The following is a 24910-nucleotide window of genomic DNA, read 5'->3' as shown; positions in this document are numbered from 1 at the left end:
TCACATATAATAAACTAGATGCAACAAACTGTATCTAAGAAAACAAATTTAATAGTTTTATGCCACCATTAAGAATTTTACATTCTCTATTGGAGCATGGTTTTGATGAATTTTTTAGAGTGACTGGGTTTACAACAATTGGTTAATGACTGAAAACAGTGCATAGAACGAGCAGCTCCCTTTTATAATGAAGTTCATGTAGTGTAACAATAATAATACAATAAAATTCTTGTAGTGTAACAATAATCTGAATAGAACTAGCAACTCCCTTTGACAATAAAATCAAGAACATAAAGTACAAAAGTCCATTAAACCATGAACTGAAACAAAAGAATGAAAACTTAATGCTACAACCTACTCCTAAAGAGTCTTAAAAAGAATAGTTTAAGATCTGAAATGGTTTTTTCTAAATCCTCAAAGTGCCGGTTATTTCTCTCCTGCTGAATGCACCACATCAAATAACAAGGGATAACCATGCAAACAGCACCATTCCAATTTACAGCAATACCCATAATCAAAATGAATGACATCGAGACATCTTAAGCACGGCGTTTACTCAAACACAAAGAATTCGGCTCGTGATGTCTGTCATAAAGTGGCTCAATCCTTTCTTGTCGTTTTTGCTTGCTCAGCTTTGTAGAATCCGCCACCTTGAAAAATCTAGGCGCCATTTCCACAAGCCATTTAGGATCTATAAACATGACCTCTCGCATGTACTCCTTTGTAGTCATCACCAGCTCATGGTAGATGACCCAGTAAGGTAGCCTCTGGAAAAAAATAAAACTAGTTAGTTTGATGTTCAGTTTCATCAACGGCAGAATAAAGTAATAGTATTTTAGTTACTTAAATTGTTGAGAATGAAGTCATGAACCACCTTAAAAAAATGTCTTTCACATTGTTATAATCCTTTCTAATAACCAAATAAAGAAGACAAATGCATACATAACATGATGGCTTTCCTAAAAAAAAATAAAAAAAATACTAATCACTTGTGGAAAATAAAAATTATGGGGAGCCAAGTTAGTAGTTGAATTAGTTATTTAGTGAGAAGTCACGTTAACTGATTTTTATTCTACATTTTACAAATGCTTAAAACACAATGGGGAATATTCACTTAAAAATAAAGAGAAAATTTTCAAATTCCAAAACTTAGTTCCAACTACTAGTAAGAGCCTTATGCCCAAATATGTCCATGAATTGGTCATCAAAGGTGAGGAACTTCAAAAGAATTATATTCAAGAAAATAAAATAACCTGCACATCAAAATAACAAAAAATTGATAGCACATTCTCTCTTGAAAAGAACATATGCAAGCTCCATCATTTTAACTGATCCTCAAATCTCAATAAACCAATTTATCTCACTTTTCCAACTTCAACAATCATACAAAACCCTCCTGAATTTTAAATTTTTAAAAAGAGAAAAATAAAGGCAGTACCTAAGTTTGAAGAACGTTCTTAACCTCCATCAGCATAGGACCAGGGGACCATGATTGTACCACCACCCGCACCATTCTTCTTATTTCTCTTCCTCCTAACCATTCTACATGCATTAGGAATTCTAGAATAGGAAAAAATGATTACTCACTTAAACTTCCTTACCCATTAATTTTGTTTACCCATCATTGGATGATATATGAAACACATGAACATAAAATGACATGCCATTAAATAAAATTGAGAAAAATTTTAAAATCTGAGAATTCCATGCATTCAAATAAGAAACTCAGCTTTTCAAACTTGTTTATCATATCCATTATTCCACTAAAGTTCTTAATTATATGAAAATACAGTTTCTACCCAAAAAAAAAAAAAAAAAATGAAAAGAAAAGGTTTCTAGTTGCATCAAATACAAATAAGCCACATAAATGAACATTCTTGAGGATTCATCTTATCATTCACCAAATATATTATGCACCCTACCCATGGGAAAGTTCTCATATTCGACAATTGAAGACATTCTTGAATGCTTACATGCATCGCAAATTATGTACCTACTATTAAGTTTATGAGGGGTCTTAAGGAAAATAAGAATCTCATAAGTTTGAGGAAGTAATAAGAGCCTTTATCTGCTTTTGGCATTTGCATTTGTTTTAGCAGCAGATGAAACACCAAGTTTTGTGCCTCTAGCTTTGGATTTATTCAGCTCTTTGATTTATTCAAGTGGATCTGAGAAGCATTATAAGGAAGTATATACAAGGGTAGAAGTTAATTCTAATTTTAATATATAACAGTTCATTTAACTCTTAAGAGACTAAATTTAATATTAAATTTTGGACCCACCACATGTCACTTCAATCACCCTACCAACAAAATAAGAACCAAAAAAAAAAAAAAAAAAAAGGAGAAGTATTGGTTGCAAGTTTTACCCCATTTACAACAGCATCTTGAAACAGCAGAGGCTGGTAGACTCAGATGTATTCGATGTTAATGCAGGTTATGGGTTCAAACAACATGAAAAATCTATTATTGCTTTCTTCCATTGGGATTTATTCCTTGATGAGGGATGACGTAGAGTGATTCAACAACTGTCCCAATAACATATTATTGGCTATATTAAAACTAATGCAAGAAAAAAAAAATATGAAGATTTATTGAAATGGATACAATAAGCTAAAAAGGACATTTTGTATTAGAATTAACCAATTGAAAGTTTTCAAATCAAGTCATCTATCCACATAATACAATGGATATTTTGCTCTCATAAGGTTTGTGTCAAAGCCAGCAATAATAACTCATGTAATTCTCAATAGACCAACTGCTCATGCAAATTCTTAAAACACAAAAACTTGACTTAAAAGGGACTTAACAATTTTAAATTAGATGGAGTTCTAACATTGAAAATTTAAGGTTTTCTTTGTCTCCTAAAACATCAATCCAAACCTCACAACACAAGTATAACAAACACAATAGTCAAAGGATCCTAGAAATACACTTTCAAAGCCCTAATGTCACAAAAATCTTATGGTCAAGTATTTTGACAGATAAGTTGCAGGCAATTTCTAAGAGGTCAATCCAAAGGCCAATGCTATTTAATCTAAGGGCTTGATAAGATGTAATGAAACTACCAATGGTTAACGCTATTAATTTCAAAACTGTAACAGTTGTTAGTTCCAAAAGAGAAAAAATAAAAAAATAAAAATAGTAAACAAAATAATCCCAACGAATTTCCTGAATAATCATTCAGAAAACAATCCAATGGAAATTTTCAAATAGAGGAGTTGACATAGGGAAAAAAATTAGGGAAGAAGAAGAGGCATGAAATGGACTTCATGGTCATGGAAGACTGATTGATGTCCAAGTTGGTGCGGTCATTGACTCTGCCATAGGAAAACAAATGTCAAAAAGAATGCCTACAATCTGCTTCTTGAGGACTCTCACTACCTTTCCACAAATCCTTTCAAACAGAATCATGTCCATAGAGGGGTTTGGAATCTGATCTGGAAAGTAAAAGTCCCCCTGAGAATCTGCAACTTTATGTGGAAGCTTATGCATGATGGCCTCCCCACTCTCCTAAGTCTAAAAAATAGAGGAATACCAACCCAAAGCACCTGCCCCCTATGTAATGATGAAGATGAAACCACAACTCACCTATTTCTGTCTTGCCCTTTTGCTAGAGCTTGCTGGCATGGATCTCCGTTAGCTGTTCATACCTGATCTAGCCAATGTCTCAGTGCAGCAATGGGTTGAGAATTTATTAGACAGACACAAAAAACTGGAGGCTGAGTCAATGATTTATTCAAGCCATTTTCACTACATTTTGGACAATCTGGAACAACAGAAACACTGTGGTTCATGAAGGCAAACAACCTAACCCCATGGAAGTAATTCTAACAGCTCAAAACCTTTCTTGCAGGAGCCAGGAAACTTCTACAAAAAATGCATACATCAAGAGGAATGCTAAGGAGACAATCTCAGGCACTCAGTCACTAGGAGGGCCTTGGCACCTAATGGTCAAAGTTGCTGGAGTCAAGAGGAAGAGAGCAAGGAGGAGTGCATATGCTAATGAGGCCAAGAATATGCATGGGGAGACTATGTTTTGTGGTGTAGCTAGTAGTGCAGCAGACTCAGCTTATGGGGCATCTCAAGAAGCTCTGGTGGAGGCATCTATAAAAGCTAGGAACGCTGGCTTTCATCAAGTACTGATCCTAAGCAATAGCAGAAGATTGGTCCAAACTATCAACAAAGAAAGGAACCCAAACTGGCAGGAGAGGACAATGATGGCTGATCTGCCTTCCCTTCATCAAAATGGCTTCGTTTTGAAGATGCTTTTTGTTCCCAAAGTTGTTATAAACTGTGTCTGTTATGTAGGTAATATAGCAACTACAATGCCATTTCACCAATGCTGGTCTAGACTAGCTATTTGTAACAAACTCCCTGTTTTCTCCCTTTGAATGGTATTAAAAAAATAATAATAATAAAAATAAAAATAAAAATAAAAGAGGAAAAACAATTTTATCTTTGGGGTAAATATAGTGATTGTTTTTCGCATTTTGGATCAATACAAATCTAAATTTCTACAGGAAGACAGCTTTTGCACTATATAGGTGCTCATATTATGTGAGACTGTGAATGCCATAGAGAAGAAATACGTTTAAGAGGTGAGGGAGATAAGGAAGAGAAATGGTTCGGAAATTTACAAACACAAAATAATAATTGGTGAATTTATAACTGCAGAATGTGTAAGAGCTTATTAGGATTTGATGGAGAAAAGTAGCGGGCTAGTACTCTTCAAACTACGCATGAAAGGAATTCTATTGGTGTGCATATATATATATATATGCACAATCTTTGGGCTTACAAACCTTGGTCCAGGACATTGGCAAAAAAGAATTCTTTTCCCCAAAGTGACCCAAGTAAATTTCTTAAGACATCAATTTTGGAACAAATGTTTTTTGAAAGGTAGAAGGTAGAGGAAGTATAGGTGGGAATAGATGCTAGGACGGATTTAACTAGAGTAATTCTAGAAGCTTGGAATAGGATTTTAGCGTTCCAAGATTGTGCTCTAGAAAAGTCAAGAACCTCATTAAACATTTGCTTTTTGTTCATGCACACCAAGCATTTGATGAAGTCCTCTAATATTTAATAATGTTTTTGGTGAAAGGCCTTCCAAGCAGCAGAATTTAACTGTCACACAACTAGCTCAATGAATAATCAAATTATGCACTGTTAAAGAGTACATTTTCTATTACTATTACTTGACTAAACAAACATAGACAGCTACACAGTCTCCAGAGGGTAATTATCTTCCATTCTAAAAACTCTGTTTCTATTTGATAAACTGTTTTGATCGAAAAACAAGTACCACATGACCACAAAGGCCGTGAACAGTTCACTGAACTTATTATTACTCATACAATAGCCAAGCATGTAGAACATAACAAAAACTTCAATAACAAAAGCTGAAACAAGCCCAATTCATCACCATAAAAGAACTTTTTAAGATATATATGCCCAAGAAACAAACAAAGCACTCAATTGTACATTAAAAAAAAAACTTTCATATAAAATGGGGGTGAGGGGGGTTGAAGTTGTAAATACTTACAAGTGAAGGGAACTAACTTGGAGTTGGAGGAGATGGGAATCAGGGGAAGGAAGAGAGGCATAATTCTTCAAAGCTTGATCAAGATGTCCTCATTCACAAATTCATGGGTCACTAAAGACGAACCCAAATCAAACCCACCACTAACAGTTGAGCCAACCAAATCTATCTGGTCCAATCCAAAATTAGAACCATTAGATGTATCAGGTACCTGCTCTAGTTCACTTGCATCTGAGTCATTTAGTAACAAACTCCAATCATACCCATCATTACGAAAGCCCTTCAAATACCTCAAATCACTTATAGTTTCAAAAGCCTCATGATCCATATTTGAGGAATAAGGAAGTGGTATTAAAGGGTGGACCTCGAGGTCAATAGGGACCGATCATGACATATTCAAATCACCATGAAATCCCTTCAAATCATATTCAAACCCAGTAGTATTTGTTGTTTCCATTACAATTGCATGCACTGAGTCTCCTTCATTGCAAGACGTGGGGAACAGAGGTAGTGAAGGCAGGGATGGAAGATTTATGAGAACAACAGACGCATTCTTCAAGGACCCCTAACTTTTTTGGGATAGTCGTAGGATTCATTGGCTCTTTGTAATAAAAAGCATTGTACATCTTAATTCTACAGATAACCTCAAAATGACTCTATTTAGATAGATTTGAGTACCTCAACTTCTTCTCTCATTCATACAAAAGATTAGAAATAAACCACAGACGACAAAATTCACTTCTTTCGAGGTAAAACCCACTATGCTGAATTTCTAAACAACCATTGACAACAAATTCAACCAGAAAATGATAAGATTCATTTGTCGGTCCAAATGAAACACAAACAACAAGAGGAATGCATCTGGAATTACGAACCAAGAATGAAATGAAATTTCCATCGTTTCGGTGGTTGAACTCATCTAGAATCTCACACCCTAGTGCTTGAAAGTAACCAATCGAGCGGTAAAGCGGATGCAAAGATTCGTCAGAGTGCAGTTGATTTCTCTCTCCTTCATGTACTCTATTTGCTAGAACGCCTTGACTTTCTCCCACATGCTTCCATTTAGCAATAACCTGCAGTTTGGCATATCGAGTTAGGTATTTGGGGAAAGGCAATACAATTATTTCTTTATAACTAAGAGCGAGAGAGTGATAGAGAAAGACTTTACTCAATATTTTGTTTGATGATTTTGGATTCCACGATGGGCAATTTCTAGCCTTCAAATGAATTAAAGATTGTATAAGTCCTTGAATTTCCTCAAAGTGCTTGCAATCGAATATATCAAGTTCACTTAATGTAGTAAATTTGATAAAGCTTTCAGGATGGTAATAGTACTAGTGTTTCGTAGATGTAGCCCTGTCAATGCGGGAAAGTAATCGAACTCCAGAAAATCTAATTCAGCTACATTTTCAGTGAAGAGATTAAGCTCTGTTAACTGTAGAAACGAATATCCAACACAACCATCAAAAGAATTGCAACTTGGTCTTGGTAGGTTAGTAGAAAGACTTAAAACATTGACATTCTGGAATTTATAGATGCTATCTAGAAAGTTCCTCTCAAGGCTTGTACCACTCCCTCTCATATATAGACACTGTAAGCATTTCATTTCTGAATCAATATCAGGGAAGTTCTCAAGGCTTGTGCAGCCACTGAGATCAAAACTTTGAAGAGATTTCGACAAAAGTCTTCTTGGAAGAGTTTGAAGTTTTCCACAATCTCTGAGATGCCAATCTTCAAGTTTATCAAGAAGTCCAATAGACTCGTGAACTTTAACTAAATTTTCACAAGAAGAAAGGTATAATATCTTTAAATTTGGGACACACAACTCACGTAATTCTTGAATAGATTCACAGCACTCGAGACGAAAGTCTTCAAGACATTTGAACTTAAGTCTTCTAGGAAGAGCTTGAAGTTTTTTGCAATCAGAAAGATACAAAGTTTTAAGCTTATCAAGAAATCCAACAGGCTCATAAATCTCAACTAAATTTGTACAGTCAGAAAGGTTTAGGGCCTGTTTGGTGAGTGAGTTCAAACTATATTACAATCAGCAGGCTAATGTTACTATGTGGCATGTTGAAGTAGACAAGTTGTTGAGGACAAAAATTGGATGGCAAGGACAAGGACCAATTAGGCCAATCTAGTAATACTAAATTGTTGGGGAGATATTCCAAAAATCCATCAATATATACATTATTAACTATAAGAAACTTGATATTTTTCATCCTTCTGAAACCTTGAGCATGAACTTCCAATGTTATCAAGAAATGCACATAGTAACAGAGTTTGAACTCACTCACCAAACAGGCCCTAAACCTTTCTGATTGTACAAATTTAGTTGAGATTCATGAGCCTGTGGGATTTCTTGATAAGCTTAAAACTTGGTATCTTTCTGGCTGCAAAAAACTTCAAGCTCTTCCTAGAAGACTTAAGTTCAAATGTCTTGAAGACTTTCGTCTCGAGTGCTGTGAATCTATTCAAGAATTACGTGAGTTGTGTGTCCCAAATTTAAAGATATTATACCTTTCTTCTTGTGAAAATTTAGTTAAAGTTCACGAGTCTATTGGACTTCTTGATAAACTTGAAGATTGGCATCTCAGAGATTGTGGAAAACTTCAAACTCTTCCAAGAAGACTTTTGTCGAAATCTCTTCAAAGTTTTGATCTTAGTGGCTGCACAAGTCTTGAGAACTAAGCTCTTCCTAGAAGACTTAAGTTCAAATGTCTTGAAGACTTTCGTCTCGAGTGCTGTGAATCTATTCAAGAATTACGTGAGTTGTGTGTCCCAAATTTAAAGATATTATACCTTTCTTCTTGTGAAAATTTAGTTAAAGTTCACGAGTCTATTGGACTTCTTGATAAACTTGAAGATTGGCATCTCAGAGATTGTGGAAAACTTCAAACTCTTCCAAGAAGACTTTTGTCGAAATCTCTTCAAAGTTTTGATCTTAGTGGCTGCACAAGTCTTGAGAACTTCCCTGATATTGATTCAAAAAAGAAATGCTTACAGTGTCTATGTATGAGAGGGAGTGGTACAAGCCTTGAGAGGAACTTTCTAGATAGCATCTATAAATTCCAAAATGTCAATGTTTTAACTCTTTCTACTAACCTACCAAGACCAAGCTGCAATTCTTTTGATGGTTGTGTCGGATATTCGTTTCTACAGTTAACAGAGCTTAATCTGTTTAGTGAAAATGTAACTGAATTAGATTTTCTGGAGTTCAATTATTTTCCCGCATTGACACGACTACATCTACGAAACACCAATACTATTACCATCCATGAAAGCTTTATCAAATTTACTACATTAAGTGAACTTAATATATTCGATTGCAAGCACTTTGAGGAAATTCAAGGACTTCCACAATCTTTAATTCATTTAAAGGCTAGAAATTGCCCATCGTGGAATCCAAAATCATCAAACAAAATATTAAGTCAGGTCTTTTTCTATCACTCTCTCGCTCTTAGTTATAAAGAAATAATTGTATTGCCCTTCCCCAAATACCTAACTCGATATGCCAAACTGCAGGTTATTGCTAAATGGAAGCAAGTGGGAGAAAGTCAAGGCGTTTTAGCAGATAGAGTACATGAAGGAGAGAGAAATCAACTGCACTCTGACGAATCTTCGCATTCGCTTTACCGCTCGATTGGTTACTTTCAAGCACTAGGGTGTGAGATTCCAAATGAGTTTAACCACCGAAACGATGGAAATTCCATTTCATTCTTAGTTCGTAATTCCAGATGCATTCCTCTTGCTGTTTGTGTTGCCTTTGGACCGACAAATGAATTTTATCATTTTCTGGTTGAATTTGTCGTCAATGGTTGTTTAGAAATTCAGCATAATGGGTTTTACCTCGAAAGAAGTGAATCTTGTCGTCTGTGGTTTATTTCTAATCCTATGTATGCATGGGAGAAGAAGTTAAGGTACTCAAATCTATCTAAACAGAGTCATTTTGAGGTTATCTGTAGAATTAAGATGTACAATGCTTTTTATCATGGAGAGCCAATGGATCCTATGACTATCCCAAAAAAGTTGGGGGTCCTTGTAGGATGCATCTGTTGTCCTCATACATCTCCCATTCCTGCCTTCACTACCTCTGTTCCCCACGTCTTCGCATTCCTGAAAATCTAAGAATTTTCAATTATCTTACTTCACAAAGATTCAAATCATATTCAAACCCAATAGTATTATATGTTGTTTCCATTGCAATTGCATGCACTGAATCTCCTTCATTGCAAGATGTGGGGAACAGAGGTAGTGAAGGCTGGGATGAAAGATTTATGAGGACAACAAATGCATTCTACAAGGACCCCCAACTTTTTTGAGATAGTCGTAGGATTCATTGGCTCTTTGTAATAAAAAGCATTGTACATCTTAATTCGACAGATAACCTCAAAATGACTCTGTTTAGATAGATTTGAGTACCTCAACGTCTTCTCCCATTCATACATAGGATTAGAAATAAACCACAGGCAACAAGATTCACTTCTTTCGAGGTAAAACCCACTATGCTGAATTTCTAAACAACCATTGACAACAAATTCAACTAGAAAATGATAAAATTCATTTGTCGGTCCAAAGGCAACACAAACAGCAAGAGGAATGCATATGGAATTACGAACCAAGAATGAAATGGAATTTCCATCGTTTCGGTGGTTGAACTCATCTGGAATCTCACACCCTAGTGCTTGAAAGTAACCAATCGAGCGGTAAAGCGGATGCGAAGATTCGTCAGAGTGCAGTTGATTTCTCTCTCCTTCATGTACTCTATCTGCTAAAACGCCTTGACTTTCTCCCACTTGCTTCCATTTAGCAATAACCTGCAGTTTGGCATATCGAGTTAGGTATTTGGGGAAAGGCAATACAATTAATTCTTTATAACTAAGAGCGAGAGAGTGATAGAGAAAGACCTGACTTAATATTTTGTTTGATGATTTTGGATTCCACGATGGGCAATTTCTAGCCTTCAAATGAATTAAAGATTGTGGAAGTCCTTGAATTTCCTCAAAGTGCTTGCAATAGAATATATTAAGTTCACTTAAAGTGGTAAATTTGATAAAGCTTTCATGGATGGTAATAGTACTGGTGTTTCGTAGATGTAGCCATGTCAATGCGGGAAAATAATTGAACTCCAGAAAATCTAATTCAGTTACATTTTCACTAAACAGATTAAGCTCTGTTAACTGTAGAAACGAATATCCGACACAACCATCAAAAGAATTGCAGCTTGGTCTTGGTAGGTTAGTAGAAAGATTTAAAACATTGACATTTTGGAATTTATAGATGCTATCTAGAAAGTTCCTCTCAAGGCTTGTACCACTCCCTCTCATATATAGACACTGTAAGCATTTCATTTCTGAATCAATATCAGGGAAGTTCTCAAGACTTGTGCAGCCACTAAGATCAAAACTTTGAAGAGATTTCGACAAAAGTCTTCTTGGAAGAGTTTGAAGTTTTCCACAATCTCTGAGATGCCAATCTTCAAGTTTATCAAGAAGTCCAATAGACTCGTGAACTTTAACTAAATTTTCACAAGAAGAAAGGTATAATATCTTTAAATTTGGGACACACAACTCACGTAATTCTTGAATAGATTCACAACACTCGAGACGAAAGTCTTCAAGACATTTGAACTTAAGTCTTCTAGGAAGAGCTTGAAGTTTTTTGCAACCAGAAAGATACCAAGTTTTAAGCTTATCAAGAAATCCAGCAGGCTCATAAATCTCAACTAAATTTGTACAGTCAGAAAGGTTTAGGGTCTGTTTGGTGAGTGAGTTCAAACTATATTACAATCAGCAGGCTAATGTTACTATGTGGCGTGTTGAAGTAGACAAGTTGTTGAGGACAAAAATTGGATGGCAAGGACAAGGACCAATTAGGCCAATCTAGTAATACTAAACTGTTGGGGAGATATTCCAAAAATCCATCAATATATACATTATTAACTATATGAAACTTGATATTTTTCATCCTTCTGAAAGCTTGAGCATGAACTTTCAATGTTATCAAGAAATCCACATGGTAACAGATTTGAACTCACTCCCCAAACATGCCCTAAACCTTTTTGATTGTACAAATTTAGTTGAGATTCATGAGCCTGCTGGATTTCTTGATAAGCTTAAAACTTGGTATCTTTCGGGCTGCAAAAAACTTCAAGCTCTTCCTAGAAGACTTAAGTTCAAATGTCTTGAAGACTTTCGTCTCAAGTGCTATGAATCTATTCAAGAATTACCTGAGTTGTGTGCCCCAAATTTAAAGATATTATACCTTTCTTCTTGTTAAAATTTAGTTAAAGTTCACGAGTCTATTGGACTTCTTGATAAATTTGAAGATTGGCATCTCAGAGATTGTGGAAAACTTCAAACTCTTCCAAGAAGACTTTTGTCGAAATCTCTTCAAAGTTTTGATCTTAGTGGCTGCACAAGTCTTGAGAACTTCCCTGATATTGATTCAGAAAAGAAATGCTTACAGTGTTTATGTATGAGAGGGAGTGGTACAAGCCTTGAGAGGAACTTTCTAGATAGCATCTATAAATTCCAAAATGTCAATGTTTTAAATCCTTCTACTAACCTGCCAAGACCAAGCTGCAATTCTTTTGATGGTTGTGTCGAATATTCGTTTCTACAGTTAACAAAGCTTAATCTCTTCAGTGAAAATGTAACTGAATTAGATTTTCTGGAGTTCAATTATTTTCCCGCATTGACACGGCTACATCTACGAAACACTAGTACTTTTACCATCCATGAAAACTTTATCAAATTTACTACATTAAGTGAACTTGATATATTCGATTGCAAGCACTTTAAGGAATTTCAAGGACTTCCACAATCTTTAATTCATTTGAAGGCTAGAAATTGCCCATCGTGGAATCCAAAATCATCAAACAAAATATTGAGTCAGGTCTTTCTCTATCACTCTCTCGCTCTTAGTTATAAAGAAATAATTGTATTGCCTTTCCCCAAATACCTAACTCGATATGCCAAATTGCAGGTTATTGCTAAATGGAAGCAAGTGGGAGAAAGTCTAGGCGTTTTAGCAGATAGAGTACATGAAGGAGAGAGAAATCAACTCCACTCTGACGAATCTTCGCATCCGCTTTACCGCTCGATTGGTTACTTTCAAGCACTAGGGTGTGAGATTCCAGATGAGTTCAACCACCGAAACGATAGAAATTCCATTTCATTCTTGGTTCGTAATTCCAGATGCATTCCTCTTGCTGTTTGTGTTGCCTTTGGACCGACAAATGAATTTTATCATTTTCTGGTTGAATTTGTCGTTACTGGTTGTTTAGAAATTCAGCATTGTGGGTTTTACCTCGAAAGAAGTGAATCTTGTCGTCTGTGGTTTATTTCTAATCCTATGTATGAATGGGAGAAGAAGTTGAGGTACTCAAATCTATCTAAACAGAGTCATATTGAGGTTATCTGTAGAATTAAGATGTACAATGCTTTTTATTATGGAGAGCCAATGGATCCTACGACTATCCCAAAAAAGTTGGGGGTCCTTGTAGAATGCATCTGTTGTCCTCATAAATCTTCCATCCCTGCCTTCACTACCTCTGTTCCCCACGTCTTGCAATGAAGGAGATTCAGTGCATGCAATTGCAATGGAAACAACATATACTACTGGGTTTGAATATGATTTGAAGGGATTTCATGGTGATTTGAATGTCATTATCAGTCCCTATTAACCTCGAGGTCCACCCTTTAATACCACTTCCTTATTCCTTAAATATGGATCATGAGGCTTTTGAAACTATAAGTGATTTGAGGCATTTGAAGGACTTTCGTAATGATGGGTATGATTGGAGTTTGTTACTAAATAAGTCAAATGCAAGTGAACTAGAGCAGGTACCTGATACATCTAATGGGTCTAATTTTGGATTGGACCAGATAGATTTGGTTGGCTCAACTATTAGTGGTGAGTTTGATTTAGGTTCGTTTTTAGTGACCCATAAATTTGTGAATGATGACTTTGATTTGTATCTGTCTCCACCCTCAAAGAGAAAGAGGACATCTTGATCAAGCTTTGAAGAATCGCTACAAAAAAAAAAAAAAAAAAGTTCTATAGCCGCGTTTTTAAAACGCGGCAATAGCTCAAAAAAATGTGGCTATGGGATGATTTGGCCTATAGCCGCGTTTTTTTAGGCCTCGTTTTCAAAAGTGGCCTAAACCCCGTGACTATAGGCCTAAGGGGTCTATGACCGCACTTTTTCAAACACGACTATAGGCCAGGACCAATGGCCGCGTTTAAAACGTGGCTATAGGATCAGACCAATGGTCACGTTTAAAACGTGGCTATAGGCCAAATCTGTAGCTGCGTTTAAAATGTGGCTATAGGATTGGACCAATGGCCATGTTTAAAACGTGGCTATAGGTTACAACCATAGCCGTGTTTTTTAAATGTGGCTATAGGACATTTTTAGCCGCGTTTAAAAACACGGCTATAGCCTTTTTTTTCCCCTCCTAGGCCAGATGGCTTAAGAAGGACCTCCACACCTGAGTACTTCACCACATACCCAATCAAATTTATAAATTCTTAGGAGTAGTTCAGAATCTTGTAATTGAAATTGACTTTCAAAACCAACAATACTCAAACTAAAGCAATCAACAACATTAATGGATTAGGAAATCTAAATGAAAATCCTAATACTCCGTTGTATCAAACTGAGTTGAAGAGAAAGGGAAAGCGTAACTTTTTTGGATGGACTTTTCGCTCTAGGTTAATACCACTGCTGGAGAAGAGCATGACTCCAATAGGAGTGAAGTTTTCTGTCTCTTCTTTTGTAGTTCTTGTTCCAAAAGACAAAGACCTCTTTTTTTCATTTAGATGCTATTGTGGCTCTTGATGTTTTAACTTTTAAGGGTAGAGGCAATTAAATGGAAGAATTGGGGAAACGAAGAGTTGTTTAGTTGAGAAGGGGAAGAGCCGAAAAAGGGGAGAGAGAGAGAGAGAGTCATTAATTTAAGAGATTAAAAGAATCTGTCAAGCAAATCCATTTGTACGTCATTTATGGAGTCAATAGACACTATATTTGTGGTGACACTACAATTAATAAATAATTTAAAACAAATGGTTCAAAATTGAACTCCACTTAAATAAATAAATAAACAAGCAAAAAAGGTACCACATCCATTGTGGGACTTCTTATCTGCTAGTTTTGTTTTTTGTCAAAGCGTTTGAGATAATCAAATGCTTTGTTCTTTTGTTCTCCATTGATATTTTATGCAGCCTAATTAACAAGTCTTCCAGTGGAATCTAAATGTTATTAAACCTCTGGATGACCTCTCTATTCAACTTCTTGAACAATCTCTTTCTTTCAGCAAAAGAAATTGAACTTGAAAGTTATTCCAAATTATTCTCATATTTCCAAACACGTTGATATACATTCCTAATAGCACAGTAATCTTCTTTTACAACACACTATACTCTTTTAACACTTCAATTGTCATTGGATATCAACAAACAAACACAAAAGTTCAAAAAAGAAAAAAAGAAAAAAAAAATCCCAATGTCCAAATATTCAAACAACTCATTCCTGAAAATCTAAGAATTTTCAATTATCTTACTTCACAAAGATTCGTTTTCAAAAAACACACTCATTTGCAGCATAGCCTAGTTGTCATGGACATGAGATTGACTTATTGTTTAGCTATTCATTCATCATCATTACAAATCACAAACTAGGAAATGAAACAAAATTATGAAGCATCCAGCATTTCCATTGAACATGCATGGTAATTGGTTTGCTAAGTTTTCCCCTACGTATCAAATGCTATGTTGAGGTGTACATATATAGGCTGTTTGATTGTTCTATATTGAAATATTTACGTCATAGAACTAGATTTATTAATTGCACCATGAAAATAAAGATTTTAGTAAACCATGCACTATCAAATACATTAACAAGAAAGTAGAGGAAACCACTTAATTGTAGTAGACCAAGTGGTGCAGTCGAGTATAGCCTACAGCCGAAAAAGTACTTCGAACTGCTAAACTCCGTTGGTGCATAAAGTTGCATTAAACCATCTCAGTGATACAATGGTGAAACCTGAGCAAGTAAATTATAACATGTGAAGTAACTTTATATAGATCCATCATTGACACCACTTTTATTATATCACAATAAGTTAATATGAAAAAATGATATACCTAAATTTGTTGTATAAGTACCCACTACTCTTAGAAATAGCTAGCACCTATATGATTTAAAAAAAAAAAAAAAAAACTAGCACCTATATCCTTCATAAAGTTTCTTGAAACAAACACTGTTTTAGTTGAAATTTCTAATAAGCATGGGACCGAGGATTGGTATTGACTACTACAGTTTACAGGCCATAATTGTAATTTCACATCCCAAACAGAAGTTTCTTCCACTTATATGGAGAGGATTCTATATTTTTTCTTCTTCATTATTATTAAAGAGATTTAATGTGCTGTATAATTTTTGCAGTAAATGAAGTGTGGTCTCAAAGTTGCAAGGCTTATAGGATTCTGATCGGAGCTACTGTAGTTCTTTCTAGGGTACAAAAGTACTAGAAATCAATAGAATTCTAGACTTTTAAAACAGATATCAATACTAGGACTCTATTTCTATTCAATAAAAGATGAACTAGTTTCTTTTGCTTATCATATCTCTCCTTAAACTTAATATTGACTTATTAGGTTAAAGTGATTAGCTTTCACGTAAGATAGCATTTTGTTCTTTCAGAAATATATACAAAGGATCTCTTATACAACAACTAACTGACTCACATGAAATCTCATCATGGGGCTAATATACGATACTTATTGATTAAAAAAAGGTCATAATTGATCATAATCTAACTGCATTTCTTTCTAGTTAAAGCATGTAAACTAGTAATAATATATTTTTAAATAACAAAGATCATAATATGCTCACACCAGAAATCTTATATTAGTAAGTTCTCAACTCAATGTAGTTAATATAGAGAAGCAGCATCTTATATTGAGATATATGACATATATACATCTCAAAACTAATCTCATATCATAAGTCTTTTACGTGAAATGCATATAAATGGTAAAAACTTTAATTTGTAATATAAAAGAGGGCTACAAAGTACAAACAACTACAAGGCTGTAGAAAGCTTTAATTTTTGTCACAAGTATAACCATCAACTACGTCATGTCCCCTATAATTTGTGTCATTTGAATGGTACATATACCTAAATACAATTACATCATAGAAAAATAGCCCAGCTAACATTTTTTGGGCTTTATATTACTCATTAGAACTTCCAATGTTAGTTGAACTTTATGAAACCTGCAAGCCAAGATAATATTCTTGAAGTTAATTATGAATCTAGAATTGCCCTATGTTGCACGGACACAAAGACGGACATGGACATGGGGATACGGCAATTTTTGAAAAATAAAGACACGACACGGCGGGGACACGGCGGTTAAATAATTAATTAAATTTTATATTTAGGCATATATTTTAATATTTTTAGACATAAAATACGTTTATGTCTAGAATTTAAATTATGTAAGAACTACAAATAAGTAAACTAACACCCAAAGTAGTACAATAATACACATAAAATGTTTAGAGTACAAACCATAAAAGGATAACAAGTTCAACATCAAACTAAAAACATAAAAGGATAACAAGGTGTGCAATTAACAAAATCATCATCATCAACATAGTCATCATATTTAACTTTAATAAATATTTACTTGTCTCAATATTTAACATATTTATTTAACTTTACTTATCAAAAAAAAAAAAAAACATATTTATTTAACTTTAATAAATATTTAACATAATCATCATATTTAGTAAAATCACCTACAATATTTAACCTTAATAAATAAATAAAACTATAGCAGGACACACACAAACAAATTTATAACTTATAACTTATATAAATAAAAAGAAAAATAGGACAGAGGGCACCCACAGCAGCAGTGAAAAAAAAAAAAAAAAAAGAAACAGAGAGAGAAGAGAATCAAGAGATCGGACCACCAGTTCACAGCAAGAAAAAAAAAAAAAAAAAAAACCCAAATCTCCGGTGAAATTCGACCACGCCGGTGGGTATTTCGACGACAGGTACGGAGGGTTTGGTTGGAGCCGGTCCGATTTGGGGTCCGATCCGTATGGGAAGCGATCGGAGGAGTCTCCGCGCTGCGATTCGATTCGCGATGATGGTGCGTATGCGTATGAAGGTGGCAAGGTGAAGCAGTACGGGGCTCGGGGCACCGCGCCGAAGTCTTCGACGTGGGCGCCCACGTTCGACGATTATGGGAGGTCGATCGGTTTCGGTTCCGAAAAGGATTCGACGGTGACTTCGAATTCGAGCAAGATCGTGAGGGTTGTCCCCAAGGCTGAAACTCAACAAGATGTGAAGAGTGGGGTCCAGAAGTTTCGGGTCAAGTTGCTGCCGGAAAGTCTTGGTCAGAACACCATGGATGTTCTCTGCCAGGTATGACGATGAGCTTCAATGAAGGAGAGAGAGGGAATGAGAGTGAATGAGAGAGAGGGAATGAGAGTGAATAAAAAAAGAAGGGGCTAGAATAAAAAATTATTATTATTTTTGCTCCAAGCTACAGTGCACATCTATAAATAGATGTGCATTGTAGCCATTCATCTAAATTTGTTAAGTATGGCTCCACTGCTATAGGGGTTTTTTTGTGTTTGTGGAGCTAAATTTTAGCAATATACATTATAGCTACACTGCTGTGAATGCTCTAAGAGACTCTAAACTTGCTTTATTGTTTTAGGGTTATCACAAAATCAATGGTATTGGTAAGTCCACCTGTCAAAATTTGTGATTTTTTTTTTTTTTTTTCATTGCTAGCGTGTCGGACGCGTCTGAGCCACGTCGGCGCCGTGTCGGAGAAGCAAAAAAGAAAAGAAAAAGAAAAAAGAAGAGACACCGCCAGACACCGGAATCCGGCGCATCATACCTGTTTCGGTGTCCAGCACATGTCAAACACCAACACGACGCCAAAAATGGCGTGTCCGTGCAACCTAGGAATTGCCATCAAATGTGTATTCATCTACAAAATGATACTTGTATTTGAGGCTTTGTAGTGAGTAGTGACTAGTGATTGCTCAACCTGACCCGAAGTTCAAACAATTGGGCTGTGATTGGGCTATAAAAACTGAATACCCAACAGGAAATTCCAATTAATGATTTTCAGGTTTGGGCCATACTCAGGCCTGATCCAACTCCCCAGCCTCTTATGGGCCTAGAGGGAGAGAAGGGCACTAATTTCACTACTACTTTATTTAGTCATGGAAAAAAAAAAAAAAAAAAGAAACAGAGAGAGAAGAGAATCAAGAGATCGGACCTGTTGTCCACGCTGAGAGAGAGAGATCGAAAGGGACAGAGGATAGAGGGCACGGCGTCGACGTCAAAGCTCGCCAGTCGGCCCGATCTAACTCCGGCGAGGGACAGAGGGCAACGGTAGCTACAGAGGGAGGGTGGGTTGAGAAGAACTTGAGATGTGGTTTCAACTTTCAGTCTAAGAGACTCTAAACTTGCTTTATTGTTTTAGGGTTATCACAAAATCAATGGTATTGGTAAGTCCACCTGTCAAAATCTGTGATTTTTTTTTTTTTTTTTTTTCATTGCTGGCGTGTCGGATGCGTCAGAGCCGCGTCGGCGCAGTGTCAAAGCCTCGTCAGCGCCGTGTCAGAGAAGCGAAAAAAAAAGAAAAAAAAGAAAAAAGAAGAGACACCGCCGGACACCAGAATCCGGCGCGTTGTACTTGTTCCGGTGTCCAACACATGTTAGACACCAACACGACGCCAAAAATGGCGTGTCCGTGCAACCTAGGAATTGCCATCAAATGTGTATTCATCTACAAAATGATACTTGTATTTGAGGCTTTGTAGTGACTAGTGACTAGTGATTGCTCAACCTGACCCGAAGTTCAAACAATTGGGCTGTGATTGGGCTATAAAAACTGAATACCCAACAGGAAATTCCAATTAATGATTTTCAGGTTTGGGCCATACTCAGGCCTGATCCAACTCCCCAGCCTCTTATGGACCTACAAGGAGAAAAGGGCGCTAATTTCACTACTACTTTATTTAGTCATGGGGCCCATACACAAGGACCCATCCCTATATCCTTTTTTTTTTTTTTTAATCTATAATGTCCTGCTTCTCTATATTATTATATTGCCTAATTGTAGATGTTAAGGGATAGCTGTATTGATTAGGAACCAAGCTTATAGGTTATTCGTTAGAATTTTCCTTTCTTCTCTTTGGAATTAAAAAACTTCTAATGTTGATTCTATTGGTGGGCTTTTTGCTGGCCCATTCCATGACCTTAAGAAGAGAAACTCAACCTCAAAAGTCCACATCATCCTATGACAGCATGGGCCCAGTGATGGGCCTACTACAACAGCTCTATGACTTGGACTCAAGTCCAAAATTGGTGGTGCAATCATTTCAAAGCCACCAATAATTGCAAAATCAAGTAAATCTCGTTTGTGCTTTGTAGCAAAGAGTTTGATCGAATTTCACTCACATTTAAGACTGATTTTTTTTTTTTTTTGTTTGAGAAAATTAAGATTGAGGGTTTTAAGAGACGGGAAAGACTATATCTTCATCATGTAGCCTAACCATTGAGCAAATTACAAAAAGAAAAAGGAAAAAAAAAGCCAGACCTCTAAAAATATGAAATACAAAACCTATAGGAGAGGCTGCAATTCTATATTGCACTAACTAAAAAAATTTAGAGAAGAGAAAAAGGGAAAAAAGGAGAATATAGAATGAATAAGCATCAAACTTGCTGCTCCTGTTCAATCTCCAACACAGCCTATCTCAATCCTCTCTCCAAGTTATATTTGAGTAAAGAAAATTTAGAAAAGAAGTTGTTTACTTTAATTCCCAATCATTAAAGTCTCTATAAAATTACAGATCCCAGCTCCATGCCTTCCCATTTATCTGATCGACCATCCAAATGGTATTTGAAGTTTTGAACCCACCCCACAAAATATTTCTCTATAATATCTTCGATCTGATCATTTGTGTGATGCCTCCCTCCTAAATTAGAAGGCCAAAAAGATAATGAAAAAAGTAAAATTTATCAGGAAAGCAGGGCAACAACCTAATTATCCACACATCAAACGTTTACAAGCATATACATGAATGTTATTATCAAATATTAAGATCAAAGGAAATCAATAACAAAAATGACACAACAAGGAGGCAGCACACCTGCTTATTAACTAAAAACTGTTACTGACCCGATCATTGAAGAAATTTTGCATTTGCCAAAGATCTAAATTTCATATGGAACCCTATATTATGAAGTAAGTTATTGACCAACTTGCAATTGGCAGTCAATGAGCACCTTGCTTTAAGGGATGGCTAGTATCCTCACAAACTCACTTTCATGATCTCAAGTATTACAAACACGCTTACTCAACAGAAATGGATGTAATCAAACTGTACTTAAACCAGAAATGATAGAGAAAGATCATCAAGATTCTCTTGTACAAATATAACAAATTAGAAAATAATAATACAAATGCGTTGCACAACAGGATATAACACCTTAGCCATCCCTTAAACCTCATCTTCTGGTGTACGGCGGAAATCTAAGCCTCTTATACCATTATTAGAGACACTATTACTAGCTCAACTAACTGATAAGTGTACTCAACAACAATCTTTTCGATAGAATTTTATTCAACTTTAGACTACATTATAGACGTCAAATCAAGTGTGCTTCAGTTCCTTGTTTATCAATTACAAAAGAAAGGCCAAATAGAGAACTCCTAATATTAATTACAAGAATCAGAGGAAACTATGAAAGAGAAAAAACCCATGATCATACTTGACCAAACATCCGAGGACAATGTTAGCTATATGCAAAGTGATTTGGTTATTTGTCAAGCTAATGTGAGTTGATAACAAATTCACCTTAACTGGGTTAGGAGACTGGGAAAGGTTCCAGTTTTTGCCTAAATTTTAGCATTGTGGTCATCCCTGCCAGTGCATTGTTCTGCACAATTTCATTCCTATTTGGTGTGTCGAAGTATTTAAGAGAGAGAGAGAGAGAGAGTGTGTGTGTGTGTTCTGTCAGGCTTATTTGCCTTTGGTAATAGTTGGTTTGAGAATCCAGTGTCAGATGTAACACACAAAATTAGATTTGAAGGGAACAAAAGTTAAACAGATATCTGATTTGATGTGAAGTACAATGTCTGTAACGCAACACAATTTCTACACTGTTTCTTGAATTTCCATGGCCAAAGTACTTGAATGTTAACATGTAAACCAAGAGAACTCCCTCTTAAATGGGGATAAGAGCCTTGGACACAGTTAAAAAGATCTATGGAATACAAAAAAAGCCATGCAAGCACATTGTGCTTTCAACCAACTATGGTGCCACGTATAGACCTTTGATTTTAAAGAAATCTAAGCCTCAATAAGTACTTCCATTATAGGTGTCTAGACTCTAGAGCAATAAAGCCTAAAATCAAAGAGCTAAATATGACCTTACTAGCATTCATCCAACAATTAAGAAAGAATATCACCATATTTTACATTCCAAAAAATAAAAAGATTGGAATTTTGGTATTTACAAATGGAAAAATGATATAAAGAAGGTCAAACTTACTGTGAGTTAGAGCTGGATCTCTTTTGTACGAATGACACAATGACAGTTACATCGTCAAGCTTACCACCAGTATATCCCACATACCCTGCTGCATGGGCTGCATCTGCAAATGGAGTCCTTACACGTGCTGACCGCCCTTCTTCTTGAGCTCTCATGGCCAAGTACTCTGCTATATCCTGAGCCACAGAAACAGGCATCTTAGAAGCCGCTGCAAATTTGTTAATAATTAAGGCCTAAAATATCGTCAGGTTAGCTGAATCTTAGTTTCCACTTAAGAGATAATTTTGGGTGGCCAATGGTCAAGGAGGGTGCTGTTTGACATCTATAAAATGAAATTGCTGCAAATAGGGACACATCCAGTATAAGAACCAAAAAGGGAACAGCAATGGTGTGCTTCATTCATATTTGATTGCTACATGCACTACAGGCCATTTGCAATAACATGTTATCTATGGCTTGATGAAACTAATGTCAATCAACTCTCTCTCTCTCTCTCTCTATAAAATAATTTTAAATTAGCATTGGATATTGTTGAAAATGCAGACCTGAAGCTATCTTTTTCTCATATAAGTTGTCAAAAAGGCCGTCAGTTGCAGTGACAATTACATCTCCTTCATCCAGATCTATTTTGTAACCCTGAAACAGACACGTTTATACTAAAACTCCTTCACAAAAATCAACAGTGTATCCCTGAAAAACAAGTACGCAGTCTGTATCAGAGACACAAGAATTAACAGGGCTAGAATTTGTTGTTTCATGCTACATAGCCAACCACAAAATCATGTTGTCTACCACAACACCAGGAAAAGGGAAAATTCAGATTTTTTTTTTTTTTTTTTTTGGGGTAAGTTACACGCATCCCTTGGGGATCTTATTCATGGAAATTTCATAAATATTCCTTTCTCAAAGTTACAAAATTGCCAACAGTAACAATCACCCACACATTTAAGAAAGAAATGAATAAAAAAAATCAATGTAAAATGAAAATGAAAACAAATTCAAAAACCTGATATGCACAGTGAAGTCCATTTTTGTAGTTCCCAACTTCGCCTTCTCGTCAGACTTCCTCAACGACTCCTCCAAACCCAATTTCTCTCTCATCCATTTCTCCAAGTCAGCCCCGTTTTTCGCAACCAGAGACTCCAATTCCTGAACTTTCTCCCTAAACCCACCAATCTCCCTCTCTTTCTCATCAATCTTTTCCCAGCTTAAAGAAACAATATAACCTAAAAAAAAAAAAAAACATTTCAGTATCAAACCAAGTTACCAAACATATCAAACACAAATCAATAGAAAATCAGCCCAGCAAAGCCAAGCCATAGCCACCACCCACTAACCATTAATCAAACAAACCCACGACCCGGCCTGCCACCGCCAAAAATCAACCCAAAATAAAGAAATTTTGGTTTAATCAATGCGAAAATGAATTTACTTGAGGTGTTTGGCTGAAAAATGCAGAGAGGGAGAGCTCAAAACAGAAAAAAAAAAAATTTGGAGGATTTACGGACCCAACCACCGCGATCCACCGCCACAACAGCTAGCACCATCACGATCTGCCACCACCATCGAAGATAGAGGGACAAAATAATGGAGAGATGCCTAAGAGAGGGAGGAGAGTGGCGAGAGTTGTCTGAGAAGAGAGAAGAGTGCAAAGAGAAAAAAGAGGAAAAAAACAAAAAGGAAACGGGAGAAGGACAACAGTCATTCGAGAGAGAAAAGGAAAAAAGAGAATAAAATAATATTAAACATTATAGCATACTTGGCCGTGAGGTTATATTGATTCTTTTGGCTGTGAGCGTGCGGACTCTCAACGTGGCGTGGTCTCATTGGCCGGCGTAAAACACTGATTTTATGCCAGTTTCGAATCCAATGTTTTCTCTTGAAAAGCGAGCAATTTACGTGGAGTAGGAAAATTCTTGGAAGCTTTCGTCTTTTTCAAATGCCCCTAACATCTATATTTATTTACAGAAGAACCAAATTGTTTTAGCCAATAGTTACGCTGTTTCCACCAAATTTCCACCAACTTTAGTGGAAATCTCGCGCGTTGTCCAAGAAGATAGAAAGTGTGGAAGTGACATTGCAAATTACTCTGAGCTTAGAGCATCCGTAGCAGATGTTGTAAAAATTATGTCATTTTATCACACTAAAAGTCTACTTTATTATTTTACCACATCATTTTACAATATTTCATTTATTAGATATTCTATATTTTTATCACTTCATTTAAATATTATTTTTTAATTCTTTCTTTATCATTTGTTCCTAACGGTAATATTTGTTGCTAAACAATCATATTTTCAAATTTTCTAATTCTAACGGTAACATTTTGTTTCTCAAAAAAAAAAAAAAACTCAGAACTTGGGGACTTCAAAAAAACCAGCCCAGCAAAGCCAAGCCATAGCCACCACCCACTAACCATTAATCAAACAAACCCACGAACCGGCCTGCCACCGCCAAAAATCAACCCAAAATAAAGAAATTTTGGTTTAATCAATGCGGAAATGAATTTATTTGAGGTGTTTGGCTGAAAAATGCAGAGAGGGAGAGCTCAAAACAGAAAAAAAAAAATGGAGTATTTACGGACCCAACCACCGCGATCCACCGCCACAACAGCTAGCACCATCACGATCTGCCACCACCATCTGAATCCTCAGGAATCAAAACCACCACCATCGGAGATAGAGGGACAAAATAATGGAGAGATGCCTAAGAGAGGGAGGAGAGTGACGAGAGTTGTCTGAGAAGAGAGAAGAGTGCAAAGAGAAAAG

At 36.0% G+C, this 24910-nt stretch overlaps 1 protein-coding gene across 8 annotated transcripts; it reads right to left on the bottom strand.

Annotated features, from left to right (window-relative positions):
* Window positions 1-142: 142 nt before the first annotated feature.
* Window positions 143-23885, bottom strand: LOC111988326 (peroxisomal and mitochondrial division factor 2-like). 8 transcript variants are annotated; one of them, XR_010623977.1, is made up of 7 exons: window positions 23480-23884; window positions 23149-23368; window positions 22688-22832; window positions 22143-22318; window positions 18859-19032; window positions 1439-1533; window positions 143-767 (listed from the first exon to the last, which is right to left on the bottom strand). XR_010623977.1 is itself a non-coding variant. In XM_065760930.1 (7 exons), exons 1-3 carry the CDS (start codon window positions 23706-23708, stop codon window positions 22799-22801), a joined length of 312 nt encoding a protein of 103 aa, XP_065617002.1. In that variant the 5' UTR covers window positions 23709-23881; the 3' UTR covers window positions 143-767; window positions 1439-1533; window positions 2369-2527; window positions 22143-22318; window positions 22688-22798. The 8 variants fall into 8 exon arrangements, 6 of the variants coding, with proteins under 6 accessions (XP_065617002.1, XP_065617005.1, XP_065617000.1 ...); XM_065760930.1 differs by lacking the exon at window positions 18859-19032 and adding an exon at window positions 2369-2527 and having other exon boundaries at window positions 23651-23881; XM_065760933.1 differs by lacking the exon at window positions 18859-19032 and having other exon boundaries at window positions 1439-1560; window positions 22688-22778; window positions 23651-23882.
* Between the last annotated feature and the right edge of the window lie 1025 nt (window positions 23886-24910).

The sequence above is a fragment of the Quercus suber genome, unplaced genomic scaffold, assembly GCF_002906115.3.
Source record: "Quercus suber isolate HL8 unplaced genomic scaffold, Cork oak 2.0 scaffold_388, whole genome shotgun sequence".
Classification (NCBI taxonomy): Eukaryota; Viridiplantae; Streptophyta; class Magnoliopsida; order Fagales; family Fagaceae; genus Quercus; species Quercus suber.
Note: the sequence above shows the minus strand (reverse complement) of the source record. Positions and strands in the feature narration are given on the sequence as shown.

Bases quoted from the DNA above. Each gene is read 5' to 3' on its own strand.
- LOC111988326 (XM_065760930.1), bottom strand. From the start codon at position 23,708: ATGGTGGTGGCAGATCGTGATGGTGCTAGCTGTTGTGGCGGTGGATCG. The intron at 23,369-23,650 runs GTCCGTAAATCC...TTTTTTTTTTAG, and splicing joins CGGTGGATCGCGGTGGTTGG to GTTATATTGTTTCTTTAAGC. The intron at 22,833-23,148 runs GTTTTTGAATTT...CTTGTTTTTCAG, and splicing joins GACTTCACTGTGCATATCAG to GGATACACTGTTGATTTTTG.